The following is a 25,236-nucleotide window of genomic DNA, read 5'->3' as shown; positions in this document are numbered from 1 at the left end:
GAAAAGAATAAATTAACTTAAGGGTGAAGAAATGTAGTCCCTAAGATATAATACCTAATGTCTGGATTATCATGTGTTAAGTATTTGATAAACTGGAAATGCGTATCTGGACAGCTGTTATTTAGCCAGATAAAAATAATTAGAAGAAACAAGCACAAATCCAATACCTCTCTTAGCAAATGACCTGTCTATGGGCTCTGAGCTGGAAATGTTGGTAGTGATTACAGAGGCTGTCAAACAGAAGTGGGTATTGTGTTCCAGAGACAAATCAGCGCTGGAAGGCAAAGTGCTTTGGCCTGTCTTGGAAATGTTAACTAAAGATTCAGGAAATAAAAAAGCAAGCATGGATATAAAATTTGCTGTGGTAATAGGAGCTGGGGAAACAAGGTAATCTGAAACCACAATTTAAACTTAATTTTAACCTTGTCATAAAACTAAAACAAATGTAACTATAATGTGCAGAATTTTACTTTTACTTCTCCTTTTATTACACCTATCAAAAACAGATAAAGTCTACCTGATAAAAATGTTTCTTCTCTGAAAAGAGCAACACTTTCTAAAAAAGTCAATTACCGGTAAATAGATGATAAAATACAGAATTTTCTATCATCAGGAATATTCAGAGTCATCTTTTAATGACTTGAAAAGCATATTGGCTGTCTTTCATCCTGAACTGTATCACAGGATTTTATTTTAAGATTTTTTTTTTTATATGACACAGAGTGCACAAGCAGAGGGAGAGCGGAGGAGAAGCAGACTCCCTGCTGAGCAAGGAGCCCGATGTGGGACTCGATCCCAGGACCCTGGGATCATGACCCGGGCCAAAGGCAGCCACTTAACCAACTGAGCCACCCAGGCGTCCCTGTATCACAGGATTTTAATTGATTACTAGATTTTGTTGGATTAGCTCCACAATTTTCTCTTGCATGCTCTGGAAAGTACATTAATCAAAGATAGAAGACATGAATTACAAATTCATTTTTACCACCAACATAAATTTTTAAACCTTCATTGTCATTTATAGACTAGAACTTTGATCTGTAGTCAGACATGATTTCTTCACTGAGTAAAAAGTTTCTTTTCCTAATATCTATTATTCTCACTAGGCTCTTTTAATTTCATCTATACATGGTACAGATTGTTTTGACAGACAATGCCATTTTATAGTGTAAGCGGCACTGGACTTGGATCCACATACCCCAATGCCCTGGATTATCTGGGATTTCAATCTCTGCTTTAAATACCAAGAGCCTGTGTACAAGCCACCATCTCTACATTTATCTTCTGTTGGACACACGATCCTGTGTGGCAGGACTGATAGGAGGGTGGCGGTATATGTGAAACAGCTTTGAAAATCATTAATTGCTTGATAAATGCAGAGAACTGTAATGAAGACCTTTCTAAATCGTGGAATCTGCATCTCTCTATTATTTGACAGCAAGACGAAGGGGAATGCCTGTAGCCACATACCACATATATCTCAGAAAGGATGTGGATAAAACCCTGATTAGGAGAAACTCACTTCATCTAGTGACCGTGAACAAATCATTAAAAACCTCCTCTGCCTCTGTTATCCTATTTGCGGTATGAGTATAGTAACAAGTAATTGTGTATGTTGCTTGAGGTAGGCTTAGAAGGAATAAGAGCCACACACACTCTAGTTCCGTGCTACCCAGGAGACATAGCCCATTAAGTTGTCAAATGATATTACTGTGAAACCCATATGTTCTTACTTGTAACATTTTCATCTTACAACAGTTTTTTCTTCCCTGAAAAATTGGGCCTAAAACAAGATTCTCTGATTATAACATATGTCCATTCATCCCATTTTTTATTTCTCAGAACACAAGAAACATTTATGAGAGATTTTTCCTGTATTTATACCAAGCCAAATGTAAAAATGTAGCTGTCTCCTGCTTCTCAAAAAAATACCTAGCTCATTTGCAAGCAGGGGTAGCTGAGGAAAATGAACAGGGACGTCTGGAGTCTTCGCTGGATGTCCCCTGTTTTCTCTGGTCCCTGACCCCAGCACCTCCATTAGCTCTTCTCCATTGGCAACTATAGAGCTATGATGTGGTTTTACGATGTCTTGCTTGTGCTTTCAGATGCCACTTTTGCTGTTTTGCCCATCTCTTCTCTGGGGACTGAGAGCGCGCCTTCCGATTCCTCCTAACTCAGATAATAGCCAGGGCAGTACTCCTCTCAGCCTGTGCGCTACGGGCTGAATTGGTGAACAGCCGGCTCCCAGCCACCCGACCTGAGGGCTGGAGGCACAGGGGAGACAGGAAGCACCGTGCAACTAGGGTTTGCCTGCACCCCAGAGACACACGTCGATTGTCCCTGTCCTCTACTGAAGCTGGACAGCCCACTGTTTCCCGAACACGACCCGTGCTTTTCCATGTCCACATTTGATTATTTTGCTCTGACTGCCCAGGATGCCTAGCTCCTGCCTCTGTCCCTACTTGCAAACACTTTCTCATCTTTCGAAGATGTGCCAAATGCCAGCCATCACCCTGAGACTTGAATGTTTCTTTCAAATTTTTGTCAGCTCTCTCTCCTGTGAATCTCTACAACTCTTGACTCACAGTACCCTGAGGTGACTTCACACATTCTTCTTTGTATATGCTCCTTTTCTTTTTTCCCTGGTTGTTCGGGCCCTCTAGTAAGAGACATTAGCTGTGTAAACGTGGACAAGTTATTTGAGCCCACTGTGCCTATTTTTTTCACTCATTAAATGAGGATTACAATAGCAAAATTGTTTTGAGGATTGAATAAGTTAATGTAAGTACAGACCTTAGATCTGTGTCTGGTACATAGTAATATGTAAGTTATTAGTTTTTATAACAACATTGTTATACCTATCACATATAAATATGTACATGGATGCCAGTGTTTTGTTTTTCAGAGTAATGTAAGCTTCCCTATAGTCCCATTTCCTAATATATTTTCTGCTATTTATCAAGTTATGAATAAATGTTTTTAAATAAGTAAATAAAAAGATAAAGCTCCTTTGCTATTGTAATTCTTTAGAGATTGAACTTTTCCTAAAGATACTGCTTTAGTTTGATGAGAAACTCAACTCTTTAGTAAGGCACATTTCTTTGTAAAACTTCAAAAGGTCCTCAAACATAGGGCATAATATTTAATTTTTTATTCATTCACTTAACTCAGCTGTTAATAAATGCAAATCCCAGGTAAAGTAATTCAGTCCTTATCTTACTGTTTTAATTTCATGATCCATAGCAATGCAAAGTGGCTCAGATATCTAGACAGAATGTTAATATGTAATGCTAGAAAGCTAGATGACCTAGTGATTCAGTAATCATATTTCTGTGTTATGCCATTGTTGGTTTCTATAGAATTTTACCCTAAACAGTTTCAGAAATACTTTCAGACAAAATGAAGAACATTAAATTCACTATCTAATGGCATACGAATTTCTTTTTAAGTTTTTATATATTGTATTTTTTTAAAGAAATTTTAGACAAAATTGAAAGGAAGGTGTAGAGATTTCCCAAATACTTCTTGCCCCTACACATGCATAGCCTCCCCCACCATCAGTATCACTCACCAGAATGGTACATTTATCTTCTGTGTGGCAGGACTGATAGGAGGATGGCGGTATATGTGAAACAGCTTTGAAAATCATTAATTGCTTGATAAATGCAGAGAACTGTAATGAAGACCTTTCTACATCATGGAATCTGCATCTCTCTATTATTTGAAAGCAAAACGAAGGGGAGTGCCTGTAGCCACATATCACATATATCTCAGAAAGGAAATGTGGATAAAACCCTGCTTAGGAGAAACTCACTTCAGTTAGTGACCATGATGAACCTACACTGGCACATCATCATAGTCATCCAAAGTCCATAGTATACCTTAGAGTTCACTCCTGGTGTTGTACATTCTATGGGTTTGGACAAAATTATAATGACATAAATAAAACACTATAATAGCATAGAGTATTTCACTGCCCTAAAAATATTCTGTGCTCTGCCTATTCATCTCTCCCCCCACCCCACCCCTGGGAACCACTGATCCTTCTACTGTCTCCATAGTTTTGCCTTTTCCAGAACGTCATATAGTCAGAATTGTATAGTATGTAGCCTTTTCAGATTAGTTTTTATCACTTAATAATATGCATTTATGATTCCTCCATGTTTTTCAGAGCTTGATAGCTCATGGGTTGTTTGTTGGTTCGTTTGTTTGTTTGTTTTTAGCACTGCATAGTATTCTGTTATCTGGAGGTACCACAGTTTATTTATCCATTCATGTACTGCAGGACATCTTGGTTGCTTCTAAGTTGTTGTAATTATGAATAAAGCTGCTATAAACATACATGCACAGGTTTTTATGTATACCTAGGTTTTTAACTCCTTCAGATAAATACCAAGAAGTGAGATTGCTATGCCATATGTTAACAGTATTTGCTCAATTTTGTAAAAAACTGCCAACTTGTCTTCCAAAGTACCCATACCATTTTAGATTCCCACCAGCAATGGAAGAGAGTTCCTGTCACTCCACATCCTCACCAGCATTTGGTGTTGTCAGTGTTCTGAGTTTACTACATACATAGGTATGTAGCAATATTGTATTGTTTTAATTTGCATTTCCCTTGATGACCTATGATTAGCAGCATCTTTTCATATATATATTTGCCAACTGTATGTATATCTTCTTTGGTGAACTGTCAAGGTCTTGGTTCATTTTTTAAACTTGTCATTTGTTCTCTTACTATTGAGTTTTAAGAGTTCTTTGTGTATTTTGGCTAACAATCCATTATCAGATGTATCTTTTGAAAATCTATTCCCTCAGTTTGTGGCTTATCTTCTAATTTTCTTGATGTTGTCTTTTACAGGGTCTTTGATTTTAATGAAGTCCAGCTTAGTAATTGTTTCTGTCAGAGATTGTTTTTGTTCTCATGTCTAAAAAGGCATCACCATACCCAAGGTCATCTGGGCTTTTCCTACGTTATTTTCTAGGAGTTTTAGAATTTTGCATCTTACACCTAGGTCTGTGATCCATTTTGGGAAGGATTTGAGGTCTGTGTCTAGATTCACTTTTTGCACGTGGATATCCAGTTGTTCCAGAACCATTTGTTGAAGAGACCATCTTTGCTCCATTGTATTGCCTTTTTTGCTTTGTCAAAGATGAATTGGTCATATTTATAGGGGGACTTCTTTTTAATTTAAAGAGACTATTTTAAACTACATATATCCTATTGTGAAGCCATTTTTCAATCAACTGCCATGGGTGGCCATTTGGAAATAAATGTCTACATTTAAGACCAGAAAAATCCCTCTCAGAAGATATGCAAAGGTAAAATCAAAGGTGAACTGCATTAGGCAAATTTATTTAAACTTCATATAAGGTTACACACTCATGGAGTTACTTCCAGATGCAAATGCATATTAGACACACTTTGATTTCCATTACAGTAGTCCCAATTTCTTTTAGGCTGTCAATGTGAAGTTTAGGAATTATTTTCCCGTGGGAAATCTGCTAAATAAATCACTTGAAGTTTAAAAAAATGCTAACCTACCACCTCCCAACAAGCAGGTTTGCAGTTCTCAGTAGCAGAATGAAGTGGGATGAGGCTCATTTTAAAGTAATGATAGACTATGACCAACAGCACCGAGTGTCTTGGTACCCAGCCCCTCTCTCAAGATAAACTATATTTCATCATTACAAGTTAAAAGCTTTCAGATTTCTGGGCAAAAGAAAAAGGCGTTTTTCTTCCAAAGTGAGCTTGTTGGTTTTATTGATTCTCCTCTGTTTTGATTTTACATGTGCATGGGTGGGAAGTATATTTCTTTAATATGTAACAATGCTGTTTCCTCTATCACAAAAGTTTTCCATTTTGTTTTATCTTAAATGCACTGAAAATTTAGTTTCAATAGATTCTATTATCAACTTATCAAATTTATTCTACTACTATTTTTTGTTGTTTGGGGTACAAAAAAATGCATTCTTGTAATTTTCCTTAAATTAATTCATATTTAGGTAAGATCTAAAATTGTACATCCTGCCAATGTACTTAGAAAGTTAAGTAAAATGGTAAAGGTCTTCTAATAACTGATTTGAATGGAATCTGGTAAATTGAGATAGGGTGAAAAGGGTGGCCTTTAGTAAGGAGAATTATTCACTGGGGATACATGTGCGTCTCACAGGTTTTTCTGATTATGAGAAAACTCATAATCTCTGATCTTACTGCTTTGCTACTGAATGATTTTGATAGTGTTACTAAACTCCACTATTTAAATATAAAATTATAAAATGGGAGGAAATACATAGAGTACTACAATGTGTTCCAGTATATAAAAAATATTGTATCTACATATATAAAATATGTATTTTTTGCATACTTTTATTTGTAGTGACTTTTTTCCATGGGAACAGCCTCTTCTGAATTGTTACCTGCCTTCAAATTGAAGTTGGAGGATAGAAATTTTATTTACTGTCCCACCATGTCTTCATTAATTGATGACTCACCTGCTCTGTTTATCTTTCATGTTTTAAATGCTCTGATCAATAGGAATTGACTCTTCTAATTCTGTATTTGGAAGTGAGGGATTATTCCAGCCATATAAACACCTACTGGGAATAGACTTGCAACAATATAAGCCTTAAGAATCATTCAGCTTAATTTGTCAAAAACACTTCTTTTTTATAGTAATAATATAAACTTAAAGGATCTTTTGTTTCATTTGTCAAATAATACTTATTATCTAACAACTGAAGCGTATAATCTTTGGTGGAAACTGCTGGGTCTCTAAGTGGTATTTTATGTTTGTTTCTGGCTTGGATTCGAGAAACCACTTGCTCCTCCTGTTTTAGATAAATGAGATGTCCCACCGCTGTGAAGATAATTCCAGCCTTTTATTGTTCAGCTTGGTTTTTTCCATTGGTTCTCTTTGACCCTCACCCGGATTATCTAAGGCTTAAAAAAAGAAGAAGAAAAAGTGATTTTTAGTAATAATCAACATAAATGTAAAGCTGGCCACCTCTTTACTAACTCCAGTCTGCCGACTTGGAAACATGTAAACCCATCCATTATTTAGTGTCTATTTCATTTTCCTCCAAATGAAAGCATGTTTTGTTTTGTTTTTTAAATTTGATTTTATTGGAGCATTCAAAATAGCATGATTCGTACTTTTGACCTAATGGTATTTTGTGTTTCCTCAACAGAATTTTATCTTTTTTTAGCTTATGATTTTGAAACTAAAACTTATTTCAAGATTTTACAATTGTGAATAGCAAAGCTTTATTTGGCTGCCATGTCTGTGCCTTTGTTCTTCGTACAAGACTAGAAAAAACAGTTAAGGCAATGAATGCAACAATCACGGGTTCATGGTTTATTAAAACCAAATTTCTTAGTCCCTTCTTAACTACTCATCTGTGTACTTTGAGCCTCATCTATGTCCAATTTACTCTTCCCTACTCTTGGTGAACCCAGTAAGATATACCCTTCTGAGTTAGCACCTGTGTTCCCTTGCATCATTTTACCCTGGAAGAAGGCAATCTAAGTTTAATATTAGCCTAAACAAGCCCTTGTCGTAATATCAATGTGGTAAAACCAAATATAAACCATCTGGGAATTAAACACTGTAGAATCATTTGAGAGACCCTTTTCCTCAACAACCCTGCTGACATCCAGCTCTTAGGCTGCTCTGTATATCATACTCCATGGAAATTCCACGTACAGCCTACACAACCCAAGAGCCCCGCTAAATTTCCATTAGCTTAATTGGTCCAATATTGATCACCATCGCATCTGCCTTATAATTCCTCACACTTCAAAAGAAACATTTTTTTTTTATTGTAAGCTACAAAAAAAGTCCCTACTATTTGGAGGTCTTTATTTTTATTCTCTATATTCCAACTTGAGAAGAATTGATCTTTACTCAATCTTATAACTGAATATAAATTTTTACATAAACATAGCTTAGTAATATGAAAAAATAAGGCAACATAAAAGGTCATTCTGTCATAAAATAATGATCTTAATGAAGATAATAGAGATAACAGTTGTTTAGTGCTTTCTATGTGGCAAGCTGAGTGCTAAGTACTTGATATTATTTAACATTCACAATAACCCTGTGACATTAGGCATATTTATAGTCATTTTTACATCCGGAGAGGTCAAGAGTGCGAAATTGCTGAAGCTCATGTGGGTAATAAATAGAATAGTGAGATTTGAATCTAGATTTGTCTGACAATATTTCTGGACTCAAGCTCTTAACCTATATAACCTACATGTATTTATAGATGGGATGTTTAATAGCAATACCAATCATCATCACTACTGTCATCTACAAATATTTCCAATATTCCACAATTGGGATATAATAAGCAAATGTTGACTCCACTCTTTGTATCGAAATTCACATGTTCTCTCAAAAATTCACCTGCTTTTTTGATTGGGTAGCTTTGCTCTTTGCCCTCTGCATATGGCCTGCTCAACTTAGCTTTGGCTTGCACCAATTCTCCTTACCAAGAATACCCATGTTCTTCCTTCTTCCACCAATTCATCTATTGGTTATTCATCCATTAGCTCGGTAATCATGCATTAGTTCCTGGGACTAGATTCAAGATTTAGCTCTCAAATTTTACCCGTTTTTCAAATTCCAGCTCTAGTTATTACAACCTAAGATAATTTCATTCTTTTTATCTTCTATTGCACTCTTTAGCCAAACCAAACACTTAAGGGACTACAATTGTTTTACTCATTTTACTTTTATTTTCCTAGCTAAATATGTAGCATCCTGGGAACATATTATATGTAACATATTTTGCATGCCCCCTGGAAACTTGCCTAGTGTTATAGTATTATGCACATAGCAGACATTCAATAAATATTTATTGACTGACCAAAGTTGGTGATAATTGTCATGCTCAAAAATGTTAGATGGCATGTATAGATACATACTAAGAATTTCCCTAAGTTTTGCATATTTTTGTAAAGTTGCCTGTACTAGAAATTCCTTCCTCTTCAAGATGCTTTAGTTGCATTCTGAATACCATTCTGAAATCAAGAAAGGTTCATTAAGAATGATTCTCTTAGGGTTGCCAGGGTGGCTCAGTCGATTAAGCATCTGCCTTCACCTCAGGGTCCTGTGATTGAACCCCACATCGAGCTCTCTGCTCAGCAGGGCGTCTACTTCTCCCTCTCCCTCTCCCTCTGTCCTCTCTCTCTCTCAAATAAATAAATAAAATCTCCAAAAAAAAAAAGAATGATTCTCTTAGCTTTGACCTTTGACCTGTACGATTACATCCTCCTTCTATCTCTGACATTTTTCTCTCTGTTTTTCTCTCTTTTACCAAACCCCTTCTTGCTGATGTCTCCATTCCATTTAACATCATTTCTAAATGATGGATACAACTATCTGGTTTTCGTTTTCAGTGTATTGTTCAGAAGCATCTAATACCCAATCAACCCATGTAATTTCATGGCAACCTTTTAAAAAATTTTTTCATTTCTAGGAAAGAAATATAGTAGGATTTGATTAAATGTAATTTATAGTTTATTGTCCAATAGTATCTAAGCACTCTTTTGTTATCTTTATAACTTAATTGGGATTTTGTACTTATTCTTCAATTTAATTCTATCCATTTGTTTCATAGTTAAAAGTCTTGTTGACTTAAAAGTTTATTTGACCACCATACAATTAACTGATTTCTGTTCTTCCAAATTGGTAAGCTTCTTAACTTCAAAAAGAAATGGGAAGAATCACCATTTAATGGCCATATATCCATTCCAAATGAATTTTTAAATGTTACATTAAACAATGCAAAGGGTATCTAAGATGTTGATATTATATCTTGACCTCAGACTCTGACCTCCAGTTTCAAAAAAAGATGTTTTTAATCAGTGTTTTCATCTCTAAATGACAAAAGTTCTCTAGAGGGTACCATATAGCATTGAGCTGAACAGAAATTTACATAGCCATATTTGACCCTTTTCCTCCAGCCTTTGGCATCAAAACTGTAAAAAATCTTATTCATCTCATCTCCTTGATATTTATTAAATCTGCCTTCTTCATTAAATATTTTCTTTCACTAGTCCTTAATATCCTTTACCTTGACTATTGAAATAGCCCCCTCTCCCTCTTACCCACTATTACCAGAATTATTTTTCTAAAATACAAGCAGGAACATGCTACTTCCCCACTTCTTGGGAAATAATTACATACTCAAGAACCTTTAAAAGTTTGTAAAATCAAATCATAATGCACCACCACATCTTGATATTCAAATATACCCTTCCATGCAACCTAATCAAACCAACTAGGAATCATTCACCAGGTCTTCCTACTGTTTCAGTCATGTTTACCCATCAGCCAAGAATTTGCTTCCTCCCTTTTTTTTCCAGATTAAAACCATACTTACCCTCTAAGTCTCAGCTTGAATACCACTGACTCTCAGTTGTTCTCTGTTCCATCCTCCTGATGGAAATGATTACATATCTATCTTATAGCCTCTTTCAAGTATATGTATATTTTAAAAGCTTGTTTCATTTTTTTATTTTTTTAAAGATTTTATTTGTATATTTGACAGAGAGAGACACAGTGAGAGAGGGAACACAAGAAGGGGGAGTGGGAGAGGGAGAAGCAGGCTTTTCACCGAGCGGGGAGCCCAATGTGGGGCTCGATCCCAGGACCCTGGGACCCTGACCTGAGCCGAAGGCAGATGCTTAACGACTGAGCCACCCAGGAGCCCCTAAAAGCTTGCTTCATTTTGCCTTATCTATATTCCTTCTCTTCTCCACAGTTGTAAAATTCTTGAGGTTTGGGATCATGATTTTCATGTTTGTATATCCCACTCTCCGTAGTACCATGTTTTGTGCACGTGTGCTCTGGATGTTATTACCATCCTCACAACGCTTGCCTACAATAAGACACTTTCACTGGCATCTCTAATTCATTTGTTGAAAGATTTTAAGCACAGTTGACCTATTCATATCATGGTTCTTGAAATTCTCTACATGTTGCCTTCCATTCTTCACTTCCATTTTAGGATTCTTCAATCCAGTATGAATTCATCCAATTCTGTTATAATTCCCCTCACCAGGGTCACCAGTGACCTTGATTGAAAAATACTGTGAACTGTTTTCAGAGTTTTTCTTTTTCATTCCTAGTGAATCATTTAATACTGGGATTTACTTGAAACCCTCTGTCTTTGTCCATTCAGGTTGCCATAACAAAAATTCCATAAGCTGACGCTTATAAGTAATACTTACTTTTCACCATTCTGGAGATCTGGGAATTCCCAGAATGTGGTCCCAACAGATTCAGTGTCTGGCGAGGGCACTGTTCCTGGTTCATAGACGGCCATCTTTTTGCTGTGTCGTCATACAGCAGAAGGGGTAAAGGATCTCTGTATGTTACTTTTATAATGTACTAATCCAATTCATGAGGGCCCTTTCCTAGAGGCCCTACCTCCTAATACCATCACCTTGAGAATTAGAATTTCAACATAGGAATTTTGGGTGTAGACACAAACTTCAATCTAAAGCGTTCTCTCTCATGATTTTTCTGGTATCTCTGTCTCCAGGTTTTCCCCTTCGCTTTTATAACTGTTTACTCTAATATCCTTTGCTGAATCCTAGAATATAGACCTCAGGAAAGTTTGAAGCAAATGATGTATCCAGGAATGATCATGGTATAGATATAAATTAAAGAGAATGGAGTGAATAAGATCACCTAGAGAAAATGCATTCTGTGACAAGAGGAAAGGGACTAGTATGGAACCCAAGAAAAGCCAACTTGTAAAGAGAGTTGGGCAGTGCAGACTATAGACCACATATAAAAACAACTTTTGCTTGGAAAAATATCTAAATCTTACATTTTTATTGTGACACATTGTTTTAGTATTGTATCAGTGTGTGAACAAGAGACTAAACCAGTTATCCACAGATTCCTTTCAAATTTTGGAATGCCATAATTTTAAATAAAAATAACTATTTCTTACATTTACAGCTACAATCCTAACAAAAGAGTGAATTTAAATTTGTCATTCCCACTTTAGTGACAGAGATGGCTGAAATCAAACTAAGTACATGGTCCAGTGAAGGTACAGGTACCTCATAGATGAAGCCACAACTGTGGTGGGTTTGAAACAAACACTACCAAAGGAGATGAGAGTGTGGTTATAGGGTCACATGCCAAGCCTGAAGTTCATAGCTGTTGTTAGAGCTGTATCATGGGCAGAGATTAAGATCAAAACCCTGTCCAAAAAAATGGAACATATATCCTCAGGACAAATTTTAGTCCATACTAAGGAAAATGTCCACTTTTCCCCCCCTCACAGCTCTTTTATTCTTCTTTATTCTTTTCCCAATCATGGGTGGACTTCCTATTTAATTTTTACACTCAAGATTTTAATTCCTATTATATAAAGAGAACTTCATAAAAAATCATATGATTCTGCTTTTATACCATATTCCAATAGGCCTAAGGAGAAACAAATTCTCTTAAAAGATGTAATGAGAACTAAAATAATATAGTCCTACTATGCGCCTTTGAAAAAAATGTTTGAGGCTCTGATATTATTATTCATGGCTTTAGTAAAACATTGTTCATTATTACTCACATTTAGGAAGTATAACCTTTATTACTTCCATTGGAATATTATCTCAGATTCTGCAGCTCAGTGCCTTCATTTAGGATAAAATGTAAAATATTACAGGGCCAATTTGTTACTCTTCGAACATATATGTGTCTTCTTACTCTCATTCCACAGACTGCCATGTGCTTTACCACTGGCAAAATCCTTTATAATCAACACTATGGAAAGCTGGGCGAGAGTTAAGCTAATTATAATATCTTCAGAATCTCATAACAAGATTTGGAAACCAACTGCCATACGAAGATTGTTTTTATTCACTCTCTCAAAATCAGAAAATTATGATCAATTTGTACAGTGCTAGATGCCAAAGCCATGTGGAGCTTTATAAACCTCAGTCAACAAGAAGTTCTCTTTTTAGTTTATCTTTGATAATGAATGATTTTAATTTCATTAAACATTGTGTGCTGCAAGGACTATCTGTGGGCTGGAATATTAAATTGAGCATATTCAGCTAGTAGATTTTATTATTTAGGCTGGATTTTTCATGTAGAGTACTGGGACTCAAGGCAAGTATCAAGATAAATTTTTAATCCAATCTCCTCACAAAAAAAGCAAATTAATAAAATTTTGCCCTGATTATCTGATTATTTCTTAATTCTCCATTTCACCTCTAAGGACTGGATTTGTGTAGTGAAGTAAAATATTGTATTCTAATCATTTTATTATTTTGTCTTCTCTCCTTATAAAAAGATGATAGTTGTGAGAATGGAAATTATGTCTCTTCTTTTATTTTTAACTTATTTTCCCTAATTGCTAACAGAGTAGTTAGCACATATTAGGCCTGCATAAATATTTAACAATTGAATGAAGTCAGAGTCTAGCCTGAGAAAAAGGAACTTCTTAAAAATTACCTCTTTTGGGGCGCCTGGGTGGCTCAGTCATTAAGTGTCTGCCTTTGGCTCAGGTCATGATCCCAGGGTCCTGGGATCGAGCCCCGCATCGGGCTCCCTGCTCAGCGGGAAGCCTGCTTCTCCCTCTCCCACTCCCCCTGCTTGTGTTCCCTCTCTCGCTGTGTCTCTCTCTGTCAAATAAATAAATAAAATCTTAAAAAAAAGAATTACCTTTTTTCCATCCTTGTCTCTATTATCTTGTAAATTATCTAAGTATTTCTAATAACAAAACCACAATGCCACACTTCAATCACATAGAAAGCTTATATTTCAGTTCTTTTTCTATCAGCAGAACTTCTAGAGGCACACAGTTGAGAAGAAATAAGTTAAATAATTATTGATTTGTTATTGATGATTCTCCCGTCAAATCGATGTGATCACTGTGCTTATTAAATATAGTTCTATATTTTATAGCATGAAGGAAAACCTAACATGTGCAAATTACATTTATTAAGCACTTACTATGTGGTAGAAGTAATATGTGCTTAGCTTACATTATTATTTAACCCTCTCAGCAAACTGATGGCATACATATTACTATTCACATTTGGCAGGATAGAATATTGAGATTTAAAGTTAAGTATCTTGCCCGATATCAGGCAGCTAATAAATAATAGAGCTGTGATTTGTCCTTAGATTGACTTCACCATCCATTCTCTGCCCACTGCACCACACAGCCAAATGCTAAAGTGATTGTATGTCAGAGGGCTATCACACTTGTCTCTGAAGCCATCATTGATTTCATTCAACAGTTATTCATGTCATGAATCTAACATATTTTTTAAAATAAATCTGATTTTAAGTGTAAGGAACTCAAGTAAGAAACCTATTGGGGTTTTTTTTGTTATGTTAATCACCATACATTACATCATTAGTTTTTGATGTAGTGTTCCATGATTCATTGTTTGCCTATAACACCCAGTCCGTGCAGAATGTGCCCTCTTTAATAGCCATCACCAGGCTAACGCATCCCCCACCCCCCGCCCCTCTAGAACCCTCAGTTTGTTTCTCAGAGTCTATGGTCTCTCATGGTTAGTCTCCCCCTCCGATTCCCCCCCTTCATTTTTCCCTTCCTACTATCTTCTTCTTTTTTTTTTTTTTTTTTACATATAATGTACTATTCGTTTCAGAGGCACAGGTCTGTGATTCAACAGTCTTAACACAATTCACAGCGCTCACCATAGCACATACCCTCCCCAATATCAAGCAATGCAGACACAAATTGTTTTCCTTCCTCTCATTCCTGAGAAAACAATTAGTGTCTGCATGGCCTGATATACAGAATGTCAGTTTTACATAGTATTTATGAACCTGCTCAAATCTGTTGAACTTAGCTACTTTTTAAATTTGGAAAGCTTCTTCCTTCAATACATTTTTGGGCTTGCTTGTTTGTTCATTAATACAAATGTCATATAGCTTAAGTTATGACACAAAAATGATTCCATTAGATTGTAACCTCAGTGCACACACATACACCCACCCACTTGCCCACCGTCTCTTTATTAATTCACACTGATTTTGAGCTCATATCTAAGCTTGTGAATAGTACATAGGAAATTTTCACATTATTTCTGAAATCTTTGAAAACCATCCCTGTTATCCAACTAGTAAAAACTTCCTTGATATGATTTTAAGAGTATTATGGATTTTTTTAAATATGTTCTTGATCTATCTTATGAAATGAAGAGGTCAGGCTAATTGGAAACAAAGAATGGCTGTATTAAATAATGCATTTAATACCAAAGCATGCAAATATCAATCAACATGTCAACCTCCCTTGTAAAGTTACATGACTTTTCATATTAGCATTTGATTGAGTCCACCAAGGGGAAAATATGACTTAAATATAAAATGAGCTTCTGAATCAGGCTCACTATAAAAAAAATACTAAAGAGAATTTTATTTTCAAGATTCCACTGGAAATAAAAAACCATGTTGTTTCTCTGGGTAGCATTAGTTAAGGAAGGAAGGAAGAAAGAAGGATGGATGGAGGGAGGGAAAGAAGGAAGGAAAGAAAGAAAAGGAAGGAAGGAGGAAAGGAAAGAAAAGGAAGGGAGAGAAGGGAAGGGAGGGAAGGGAAGGGATGGAATGGGAAGAAAGGGAGAGAGAGAGAGAGAGAGAGAGAGAGAAAGAAAGAAAAAAAAGAAAGAAAGAAAGAAAGAAAGAAAGAAAGAAAGAAAGAAAGAAGAAAGAGAAAGAAAGAAAGAAAGAAAAAAGAAAGGAAGGAAGAAAGAAAGAAGAGAGAGAGAAAGAAAGAAAGAAAAAAAGAAAAAGAAAGAAAGAAAGAAGAAAGAGAAAGAAGGAAAGAAAGAAAGAAAGAAAATAGGAAAGAAAGAAGAAAGAGAGAGAAAGAAAGAAAGAAAGAAGAAAGAAAGAAGAAAGAAAGAAAGAAAGAAAGAAAGAAAGAAAGAAAGAAAGAAAGAAAAGAAAGAAAGAAAGAAAGAAAGAAAGAAAGAAAGAAAGAAAGAAAGAAAGAAAGAAAGAAAGAAAGAAAAAATAAATTCCACCAGAGTCCCATTGGCCAAAGTGAGTGACCAACCAAATTGATGAAATCAATATGCAGGTCAAATACTTTTGCATACCAAAGCTATTATAAATTTAATAATGCTTCAATATGGATGCTTCTAATTTTTAAAGGGACACTCCCAATGCAGAGCAAATGGACTAATCATTTCAGCTTTAATAAAAACAAAAGCATAAATCATTTGAATAATCACTTACAGTTCGTGGTAACAAAATGTGACCTATGTTAATGCAACCAACCTCCATCTCTTTCTCTAGATGCTTTCTCACAGTTGTCACTGGCATTACTTACCTTACTCTAGGAGCACAAATATGTTCCACTACTGTAGACCCTATGTCTCCTTCAGAGATTATAAACAAAGACTAGCAATTCAGAGAGAACAGATTTCTGTCTTTTCTCAGTAATTCTCCCTTCTAAGTGTAGTGAAACTGACTTCAGTAAAACAAACATAAATCCCCTTACTCTGTTTCTTTTTTCTTTTTAAAGATGGAAAATAAACCATTTTACAATTCCACTGTCTTTGACTGTATTATAATACTTGATGTAATTTAAGAATGTCTTTTGAACAGATTAAAGATACAAAAATGTTAAAATGAAGGAAAGTTCATGCTTTGTTTTTGGGTTTTTTTTTTAAGATTTTATTTATTTATTTGAGAGAAAGAACATGAGCAGGGCAGAGGGAGAAACAGACTCCCCACTGAGCAGGGATCCCAATGCGGGACTCGATTCCAGGACCCTGGGATCATGACCTGAGCCCAAGGCAGACACTTAACTGACTGAGCCACCTAGGTGCCCCTGAAATCTCATGGTTTTTAAGAGAAATAGTCCTGTTCAATTTTATTTAAGACTTACTTATTGCACCTAAATTTCATGACTGTTGTTTTGAATCTTAAAGTAGTTGCTCTGTTTCATTTTTAAATTAATTTATTGTCTATTATAAACGTTCTGTTGCCACAGTTATACTTTTAATATTTTGTGCCATTGAACACTTGTAGATGGCACAAATATAATAAGCAAGATACATAGTATAATCAAAGTATTTAAATAAAAACTAAAACAATTATTTCCACAGGTATTAACTTCCATTTGGTGTATGTAGATGCAGATGTATTAAGATTAATGGATATTATTAAAAATTACATTCATTTTTTTTCAGATCCCAGAAGTTAGCAGAAATGATGAGCAAGAAAATGACTATGAAGATGATAGTACCTCACTACTTACATATTCTCCCAGTAAGTGTTCCTGGATGTTATGAATATATGTATATATGTAGCATCTGTATTAAGGTACATATAACTGATAGAATAAGACTGAAGAGAGCATAGGAGAGCATGGAAAGGCATTTAATTAACTGAATGACTTTTAATTTATAATATGGGAGAGATGTTACTACATTATCTTGCTAGTTTAAATACTTCTATTAAGGGGCTCCTGGGTGGCTCATTTGTTAAGCATCTGCCTTCGGCTCAGGTCATGATCCCAGGGTCCTGGGATCGAGCCCCGCATCGGGCTCCCTGCTCCGCGGGAAGCCTGCTTCTCCCTCTCCCACTCCCCCTGCTTGTGTTCCCTCTCGCGCTGTCTCTCTCTCTCAAAAAATAAATAAAATCTTTAACAAAATACTTCTATTAAGTTCAGTTGTTAAAAAATCAAACACCAGTCTTTCCTACCCAGAGAGAATACACAAGTCAGGTTGATGCAAATATTCTATTTGACAACTCGGGGTTTTTTCATTTTTTTAAAAAACAAAGTCACATTCTTTTCAGACCCTAGTTTTCTCTGCTAGGCAATGAGAAGCTTGGACTACAACTCTCTCTAAGGTCCTTACTGTCTATAATAGGATGTAATTCTATATTCTAATGTCTGAAGACTAATTCAATCTTCTATCCATTATTCCAGATTCCCCTGATACAATAGCTTGCTCAGCATCTTCACCAACATGCCTGATAGGCATCTCCCACTCACCATTTCCAAATCCAAAAACCCTAATGCCTGACCCTTTCAAACCTACACCACCTGCTGACTTTCCCATCTCAGTAAGCGAAGATTCTCTCCTTGTTTAATTCCATCCAAAAACCTGGGAGTCTCCCTTGGCTTTTTTACTTCCTCTCTCACCCCATATCCAATACAATCAGACAGTACTGTTGACTCTACCTTCATAGCATAGCCAGCATTCAGCTGTTCCTCACTCTTGCACGATTTATCCCAGTCCATCCTGCCGTTAGCTTTCCCCTGGACTATTGCAACAGCACAGTGGTTCTCAACAAGGGACTATTTCCCACTCACAACAGAGGATCCTTGTCAATGAACAGAAGCTTTTTTATTATCATGACTTGAGAAGGGAGGTTTACAACTAGCATTCAGTGGGTGAACACCAGAAATTCTGCTAAATATCTTACAAAGCACAGGACATACCCCACATGACACAGGATTATCCGGTCCAAAATGTCGGCAGTACTACTACTAAGAAACCTGGCGTAAGCAGCTTCCACATTTGCCAGCCCTAATACTCTATGCTCCGGAAGGAGCTAGTCATTTTTTCTGTTCCAAATTTCCCAATACCTTCCCATCATACTTATCCTCATCATCATCTAAAAAACCCTAGATAACCTTCTCGGGTCCCATTTCTGACCACTCTCTTGTTTGTTCACCACACGGTGACATCTCCCATAGCAAGCATTCTCTGCCCACAGGGCATTGCCCTTTTAACACTGAGCAGCTGATATTCAGCTAACCACTAATGACCACTGGTTTCTCAGGTGGTAGGCAAATTGACCTGCAAATCAAATACAACTAAATACAATGTCTATCAGTATTGATAGATCAGTAAACACCTTCAAAAGTTATGGCATAACACAAAATAATGCTAAATATTAATGAATTAATGCACTGATTTTTAAAGTTACACATTTTATTTTTGTTTTTAGTAATAATAAAACTGATAGTGACCATTTATTATGATTTAATCCTCAGAAGAACTGCCTATAAAGAGAAAAATGTTATTTCCATTATTTATAGAGAGCAACCTCATTTCCACAGATCGTTAGGACCTGGAATTGTCTTGTGTTTGAAATTCTGTGTGACTGGACTTAGGCCTCAAGTTCCTTAATGAGATAGGGGGTGAAGCATAGCACACCTTAGTTGGCAGATATCCATTGGTATTGCCATCGCTATGAAGCTTGCTAAAACTCACTGACCCGCTACATCCAACTCTCCAGGGCTGGATTCCAGGTTTGGACATTTTTGACAAGGACCAAGGAGGCTCTGTGGCTTAGAAAAGTGCATACATAAAACGTGAACACTGAATACATAAACATAAAGCAGCTACAAGTAATTTCCTATAGCATGAGTGTAATTCTAAGTTGATGATCGATTTGCCCAGACAGAAAGAGTGAAGTTCCTTTGCTAGCCTGAGCCATAATTCCTTTTCAGTGACTGCATCATTGACTCCATCAACATTTCTAGAGACTACTTTATTTCAGGCCCAGTGCTTGGAGTTAGAGGAAGAAAGATGAATGAGAATTGTGCAAGAGATCTCCTTCTGTTGGCTGCTCTGCTTAGGCTGTTAATTAAAGAATCTTGGTCTGCAGTTCTAGTACTGAAATTACATCTTTCTTTCTCACATGAAAGGAAAGAACAATAAAAAATAAAATTCCGTGTAGAAATATGAGTACCATCATGGCACGATTTTTCCTCATCACTAATTTTCTCCCATAACCGAAAAGTTTCTACAAAGTAACTGTGCGTTGTTTAAAAAAAAAAAAAAAAAGTCCTTTTTCTCCATACTCTGCCAATTGGCTTCTTTAGCCAAATCTCAGCTTAGCAACACTTTAAAACAACAATCTTCTGCTTGTTTATTGCACTGACAATGACAACAATTCACATAGTCCCTCCAATTTAGAGATTCCAAGTTTGTTTTAAAATTTTGTGAATCCTTTATTTAAAGCAGAATTTTTATAAAGAAAATTTAAACAAAAAATTTTAAGATTTAAAGTTATTGCATTATAATATCTTTTTTCAATTCTTCCCGAGTGGCTAGAGGGTATCTATTATGTACACTATAAAAACAAATGATGTAATATGATTCTTAAGATGGAGGGAATTTGGATTATTTGGTTAAGCTTCAGCAGAGGATATATTTTATAGGTGACAGAACTGAGTCTTATAAAGATTTACCTACTATTGGTGATTTGGATGTCTTCTCCACCAAAAAATATTAACATATTTTAAAGAATTAAGATATAATCTGATGATAATTATATATTAAAATATAATTAATAGGATCACAGTATTATGATAATAACGATAACCATTTCATTATTTACAAGCAAGTTAAGGTTTATTTCTTCCTTGTCTTTACCTTTTCCATAACTTATTACTGATTAGGTCAGTTATACTGTTTTCTAGTAAAAGTGCAGTAATAAAAACATATATATGACTCTGCTCAAATAATAACTCTGGAGAACCAGAACGTTATTTTATGTATGAGTGTGTCGTATAGTGAGGTAGAAGATATGACGAAGCTTTAACTGTTCATTTGGTAAATATTTTAAAAGCCCAAGAATGACTATTCACTAAAATTATGTGCTTGTCATCTTTCTAACGTATCAGCTCATAAAAGCTTTATTAGCAGTACTACCACTTCTGTATGAAATTGGAAAACATGAAATGCCTCCACATGGGGTGTTTAAATGAAATCTACCATCTTCATCATAAACAGCCACACAGAACCCAGCATTTCATCGCGCAAGCGGGCGGACATCATACAGGCGGCGTGCGGAAGGAGCTGAGGCCGATGGACTGGCGAAGGAAGAAAAAGAGAATGCAGGGGGCACAGAGGCCGAGCAGAGCCTAGCAGAGGTTGGCGGTGGGAATTCTGTGAACGAGTATGATAATGACTTGTATGTGTTCATTCCTGGAGACAATCCAGAACATAATTCACCAGAGCCACTCATGAGCTGCAGACCCCCTCTCCCCCCGCCACGACCTGTGGCTGCTGCCTCCCAACTGGAAACACCGCCCTGCACGTTACAGGGTAAGTTTAAGTTTAAAACAACAACCACAGAAGTTTGACAGGCTTCCATAGCATATAGTGCAGTGGAAGATCTGTTACAGGGAAGATCAGCTTTTAAAACCAAGAGCAGCTTTCCTGCTCTTCCTTAACTAAGGCCTAAGAAATCAAGCAAGAGATACCTGCCACTAATTCACCCACAGCCTCCTTCCCTCCCTCCCTCTCTCTCTTCCTTTCTTTCCTTTTCTGTCCCTCCCCTCACCCTCTCTGCCCCTCTTTCCACCCTCTTTCCCTTCCTCCTCCCCTCCCTCCCTCCCTTTCTTTTAGAACAATCTCATTATAAAGCTTTAAGTAAGTAAAGCAATAAAACTTGGAAGGAATTTGTAGTCCTTCACATAAAATGAACCTCAAGCATCATGTGGGAAAGTAAATGACAACTTTCCTTTTAAAAAGTACCCTTAGTTGTCTGGCAAAAAGAAAAGGCTAATGTTTTACAGATTTGAAAAGAACCTTGGGCACTTTCTCTCCACTGGTAGCTGCAGGGGAAGCAAGTGGTAAAGAGTTTATCACACACTACATTGAGACCGAAGTCTAAGAACACTCAATATATTGCTAAAGTGGAAGAACAGTTAAAAGGGCTATGATTACATTTCTTTCCAAATGCAAGAATGACCTGTGTAATGGGGAGGGGGGCATGGGGGAAGGGGAGGTGCAGGTACCATCAAGAGGAGCTTCCCTATTGGATTTCTCTGGCTGGAGTGTTCAACAGCCTAACAGACTTCCAGCTCCAGGTTCACTCTACAGTCACTAATTAATCACCCACTTTATTGATCACTATTTTCTATCTACTTTCCAAATTCAAAAAGTGTTCTTACAATGAAGTTTTACTAAGAAGGATGAAAGAAATATCTATTATTAAAACTCCGTTTGTCATGATACTTTTTAGCTGTTGAGGCCTAGAGGGCTATAAAGTATATAAACACTGTTTTAAAAAGGTGAATTTTGAAGCCATGAAATGTAGCATTTGCATCATTGAAGGGCCTGTCTCTATAAAGGTTAAAGTTGATGAACATAAACCTTTACTAAGGTTATACACTGTATTTAGAGATGAAAAGTCCTCCTTAATGGAAAGTATGGAAAACCTCATAGGCACGCCTCTGATTCTTTCCCTCATTCAACAAATATTTATTGATTACCTACTATGAGCCGAGCTCTTATAAACCATTGCAATAGATCAGTGAGGTAAGTGTATCGATACTGGGGGTGGGAAGAGAGACATAGATAAGCAGCACACTGACAATAAAATTCTGGTATATTTTCTCACTTTCTACAGATGTGAATACTTTCATATAATTATTAAAATAAATTGTTAAGAAGGCAAAGTTGTCTTTTATCAGGCTAAATCTCAAAAGGACTAATAATAAATCATATTTTCCCAAATGTAAATTTTTATACATAGTATATTGGCTAGGAGGTCTAAAACTACTCTATAGAGAGTATTCACCTGATATCTAAAACCAGAAGTATACATTGGCTAATATATCTTCTGAAAAGTACCAAATAGAAAAAGCAAGATAAAACAAAAAATCCCCATTTTTTATTTTAAAACTGTACTTTTACACTTTCTGTGCAGTGTTACTTTTGATCTCATCTTTCATAAGACTAATATTGGAAGTATTGTAAATGGAAAATAAAATGTCAATATTTTTTCTTAAAATTCTTTAAGATCTTAGTAAAAAGTAAGACTAGAAGCTACCACTTTTTTTTTCCCCCAGAGATCTGGCATGGGTTCTTTGAATTTAGCTAGTGATACCTTCAGAATTGTATTCTAAGACTAGTTTCATATGCCCTCAAATTATCAAAAAAGTGAGGCCACCTCCTCATGTCCAGAGCCTCAGATTCCCCATGATGGATTTATGGGCATATTCACTGGAGAAAACAAGAATACAAAACACTATAGAACACTTTTTAGTTTATAAAGAACACATTGTCCCTTTTTATCTTCACAACACGTGTGCAAGGCAACAATCACTATGATCCCTCTTTGACTCAGACCCAAGACCACATAGCCCGAAATTAGAATGTATCAAATGCTTCTGTAAACAGGCTTCCTTGGCTTTGAAGAGTCTTCTCTTTGCTACACACTCTTCCTCTAGTTTTTTTTTTTTTCAAAAATTAGAATGATAGGAGTGATTTATTTTCAACTTTATTTACTAATGTACAACTTAAATTAAGAATGCTCAGGCCCCACTCTGACATGAAAAGCGGAATCTGATACATTGAGAAATAAAAATGTAAAATGTGTTATTTCTGGTGCAAGCCCAACTTTAGAAAGAGTTGGGAAGGAAGGTGGGTGGAGAAACAAAGGGAGTCAGCAGCTCAGGAAAAGTAAGGTTGATAAAAGTAAGATAGTTGACACATTCCGCTAAAAATGAAACACTGTAAAAATGTTTCCCACACACTTAATCTGGTTTCACCTGTTATGCTGTCAGTGAAACAGAAGTCATGAAGTCAAAATCTCAGTACCATATTATTCATAGGGAGAAAGGCAAATCATGCTGATTTGGAAGTTAGTGCTAGGCATGTAGTCATTAGTACTTCTTGGCTTAAACTAACTGAAACAATCAGATTTAAGACTCCTTTGGGGGCGTCCTCATGAGCTTACCCAGGACAATGGCTGAACTGCTTAAGATAATATATATTTTATTCTGCTCTACAACTTGCCTTTCTCCTTAGCTTCTACATTTTTCCACTCAAATATCCATAAATAACCTAAATATTTTTGGCCAGATCGTCACCAAAGAGGAAGCAGAATAGTTCTCCCTTAAGTCATGTGCATGAATCTCTCAGAACAACCCACAAAAGTAATGATTTTTCGGTCAGTAACTGAAATTCTTTCCATTTTATTGTTTTTATTAATGCTTTAAGCAAAACATCTGTCAAAAGTCTAATTTTTTCAAGATTTTATTTATTTATTTTGGAGAGAGAGAGAACGGGTGGGGAGGGGCAGAAGGAGAGGGAAAGAGGGTCTCAAGCAGACTCTATGCTGAGTGAGGAGCCTGACAGGGGGGTCGATCCCAAGACCCTGAGATCACGACCTGAGCCGAAAACAAGAGTCAGACGCTTAACTGACTATGCCACTTGGGTGCCCCAAAAGTCTAATTTTTAATAAAATTCTCATTGGTATGGAGCCATCAAAATGTTATCCAACTTATTCATTAACCAAAGTATGTGATACCTTTGTCTTCTAAATAACTGCTACAAAATATTTTAATATATTCTTTAAAAAATATGTAAAGAAGGATGCCTGGGTGTCTCAGTTGGTTGAGCATCTGCCTTGGGCTCGGGTCATGGTCCCGGGGTCCTGGGATCGAGTCCCGCATCGGGCTCCTTGCTGGGCGGGGAGCCTGCTTCTCCCTCTGCCTGCCTCTGTCTCTCTCTCTCTCTGATAAATAAATAAAATCTAAAAAAAAAAAAAAAGTAAAGATTTTACTGGCTATTAAAACCATGAAAGATTATTCTTTTCATATGAATTAATCTTCAAGTCATTGATTATCCATGCCACCTTGTCACAAACCCTACTTTCAGTGTTCTTTATCTAAAAATGAGGTTCACGCTGTCTTACAGACATCAAGAGTTGCATTGTGGAACCTCAGTTTGTTAGGCCACAGTGAGACTTCCTGTAAGAAACCAAGTAATGGCATGTTTGGCTAGTCCCCCTGTCATTTTCAGATAAATTGAATGTTAGGCAAAACACCCAGTGCAAGCCCAATGAAAGGTGAAATAACTTCAAGTGAAAAAAAAAAAAATCTTAGCATATTCTGCTTGAAAAACAACTTTTCCAAAGCGTTTGGGATTTGAGGCTTAGTTTTATCACTCGATTTTCTGATATTAAATCCCTTATAAATTATCTGGAAAATACTTATATGCCTATTTATATGTTTTCAAAGAAGTCCATGTTTTAAACAAACCTTTCTTTTTTCTTTAAGATTATATTTTCAAGTAAACTCTACTCCCAAAGTGGGGCTCAGATTTACAGCCCTGAGATGAAGAGTTGCATGCTCTTATGGCTGAGTCAGCCAGGCGCCCAAACTGTTGTTGTTGTTTTTTAAGATTTTTTATTTTTTATTTGACAGAGAGAGAGCACAAGCAGGGTGAGCGGCAGGCAGAGGGAGAGGGAG

The 25,236-nt window shown here is 36.3% G+C and overlaps 1 protein-coding gene across 4 annotated transcripts in view; it reads left to right on the top strand.

Moving 5' to 3' along the window:
* BANK1 (B cell scaffold protein with ankyrin repeats 1) overlaps positions 1-25,236 on the top strand; it is a 304,887-nt gene that overhangs the window by 242,894 nt on the left and 36,757 nt on the right. For all 4 annotated transcript variants that reach the window (XM_088021093.1, XM_088021090.1, XM_088021091.1 and 1 more), the window contains exons 9-10: positions 17,201-17,279; positions 20,765-21,079. In XM_088021093.1, the coding sequence (XP_087877219.1) occupies positions 17,201-17,279; positions 20,765-21,079 (394 nt within the window). The remainder of the gene's footprint in view (positions 1-17,200; positions 17,280-20,764; positions 21,080-25,236) is intronic.

Source organism: Eumetopias jubatus, unplaced genomic scaffold, assembly GCF_037043125.1.
Source record: "Eumetopias jubatus isolate StellerSeaLion01/CBP00866 unplaced genomic scaffold, mEumJub1_p1.0 scaffold_2, whole genome shotgun sequence".
Taxonomy (NCBI): domain Eukaryota; kingdom Metazoa; phylum Chordata; class Mammalia; order Carnivora; family Otariidae; genus Eumetopias; species Eumetopias jubatus.
Note: the sequence above shows the minus strand (reverse complement) of the source record. Positions and strands in the feature narration are given on the sequence as shown.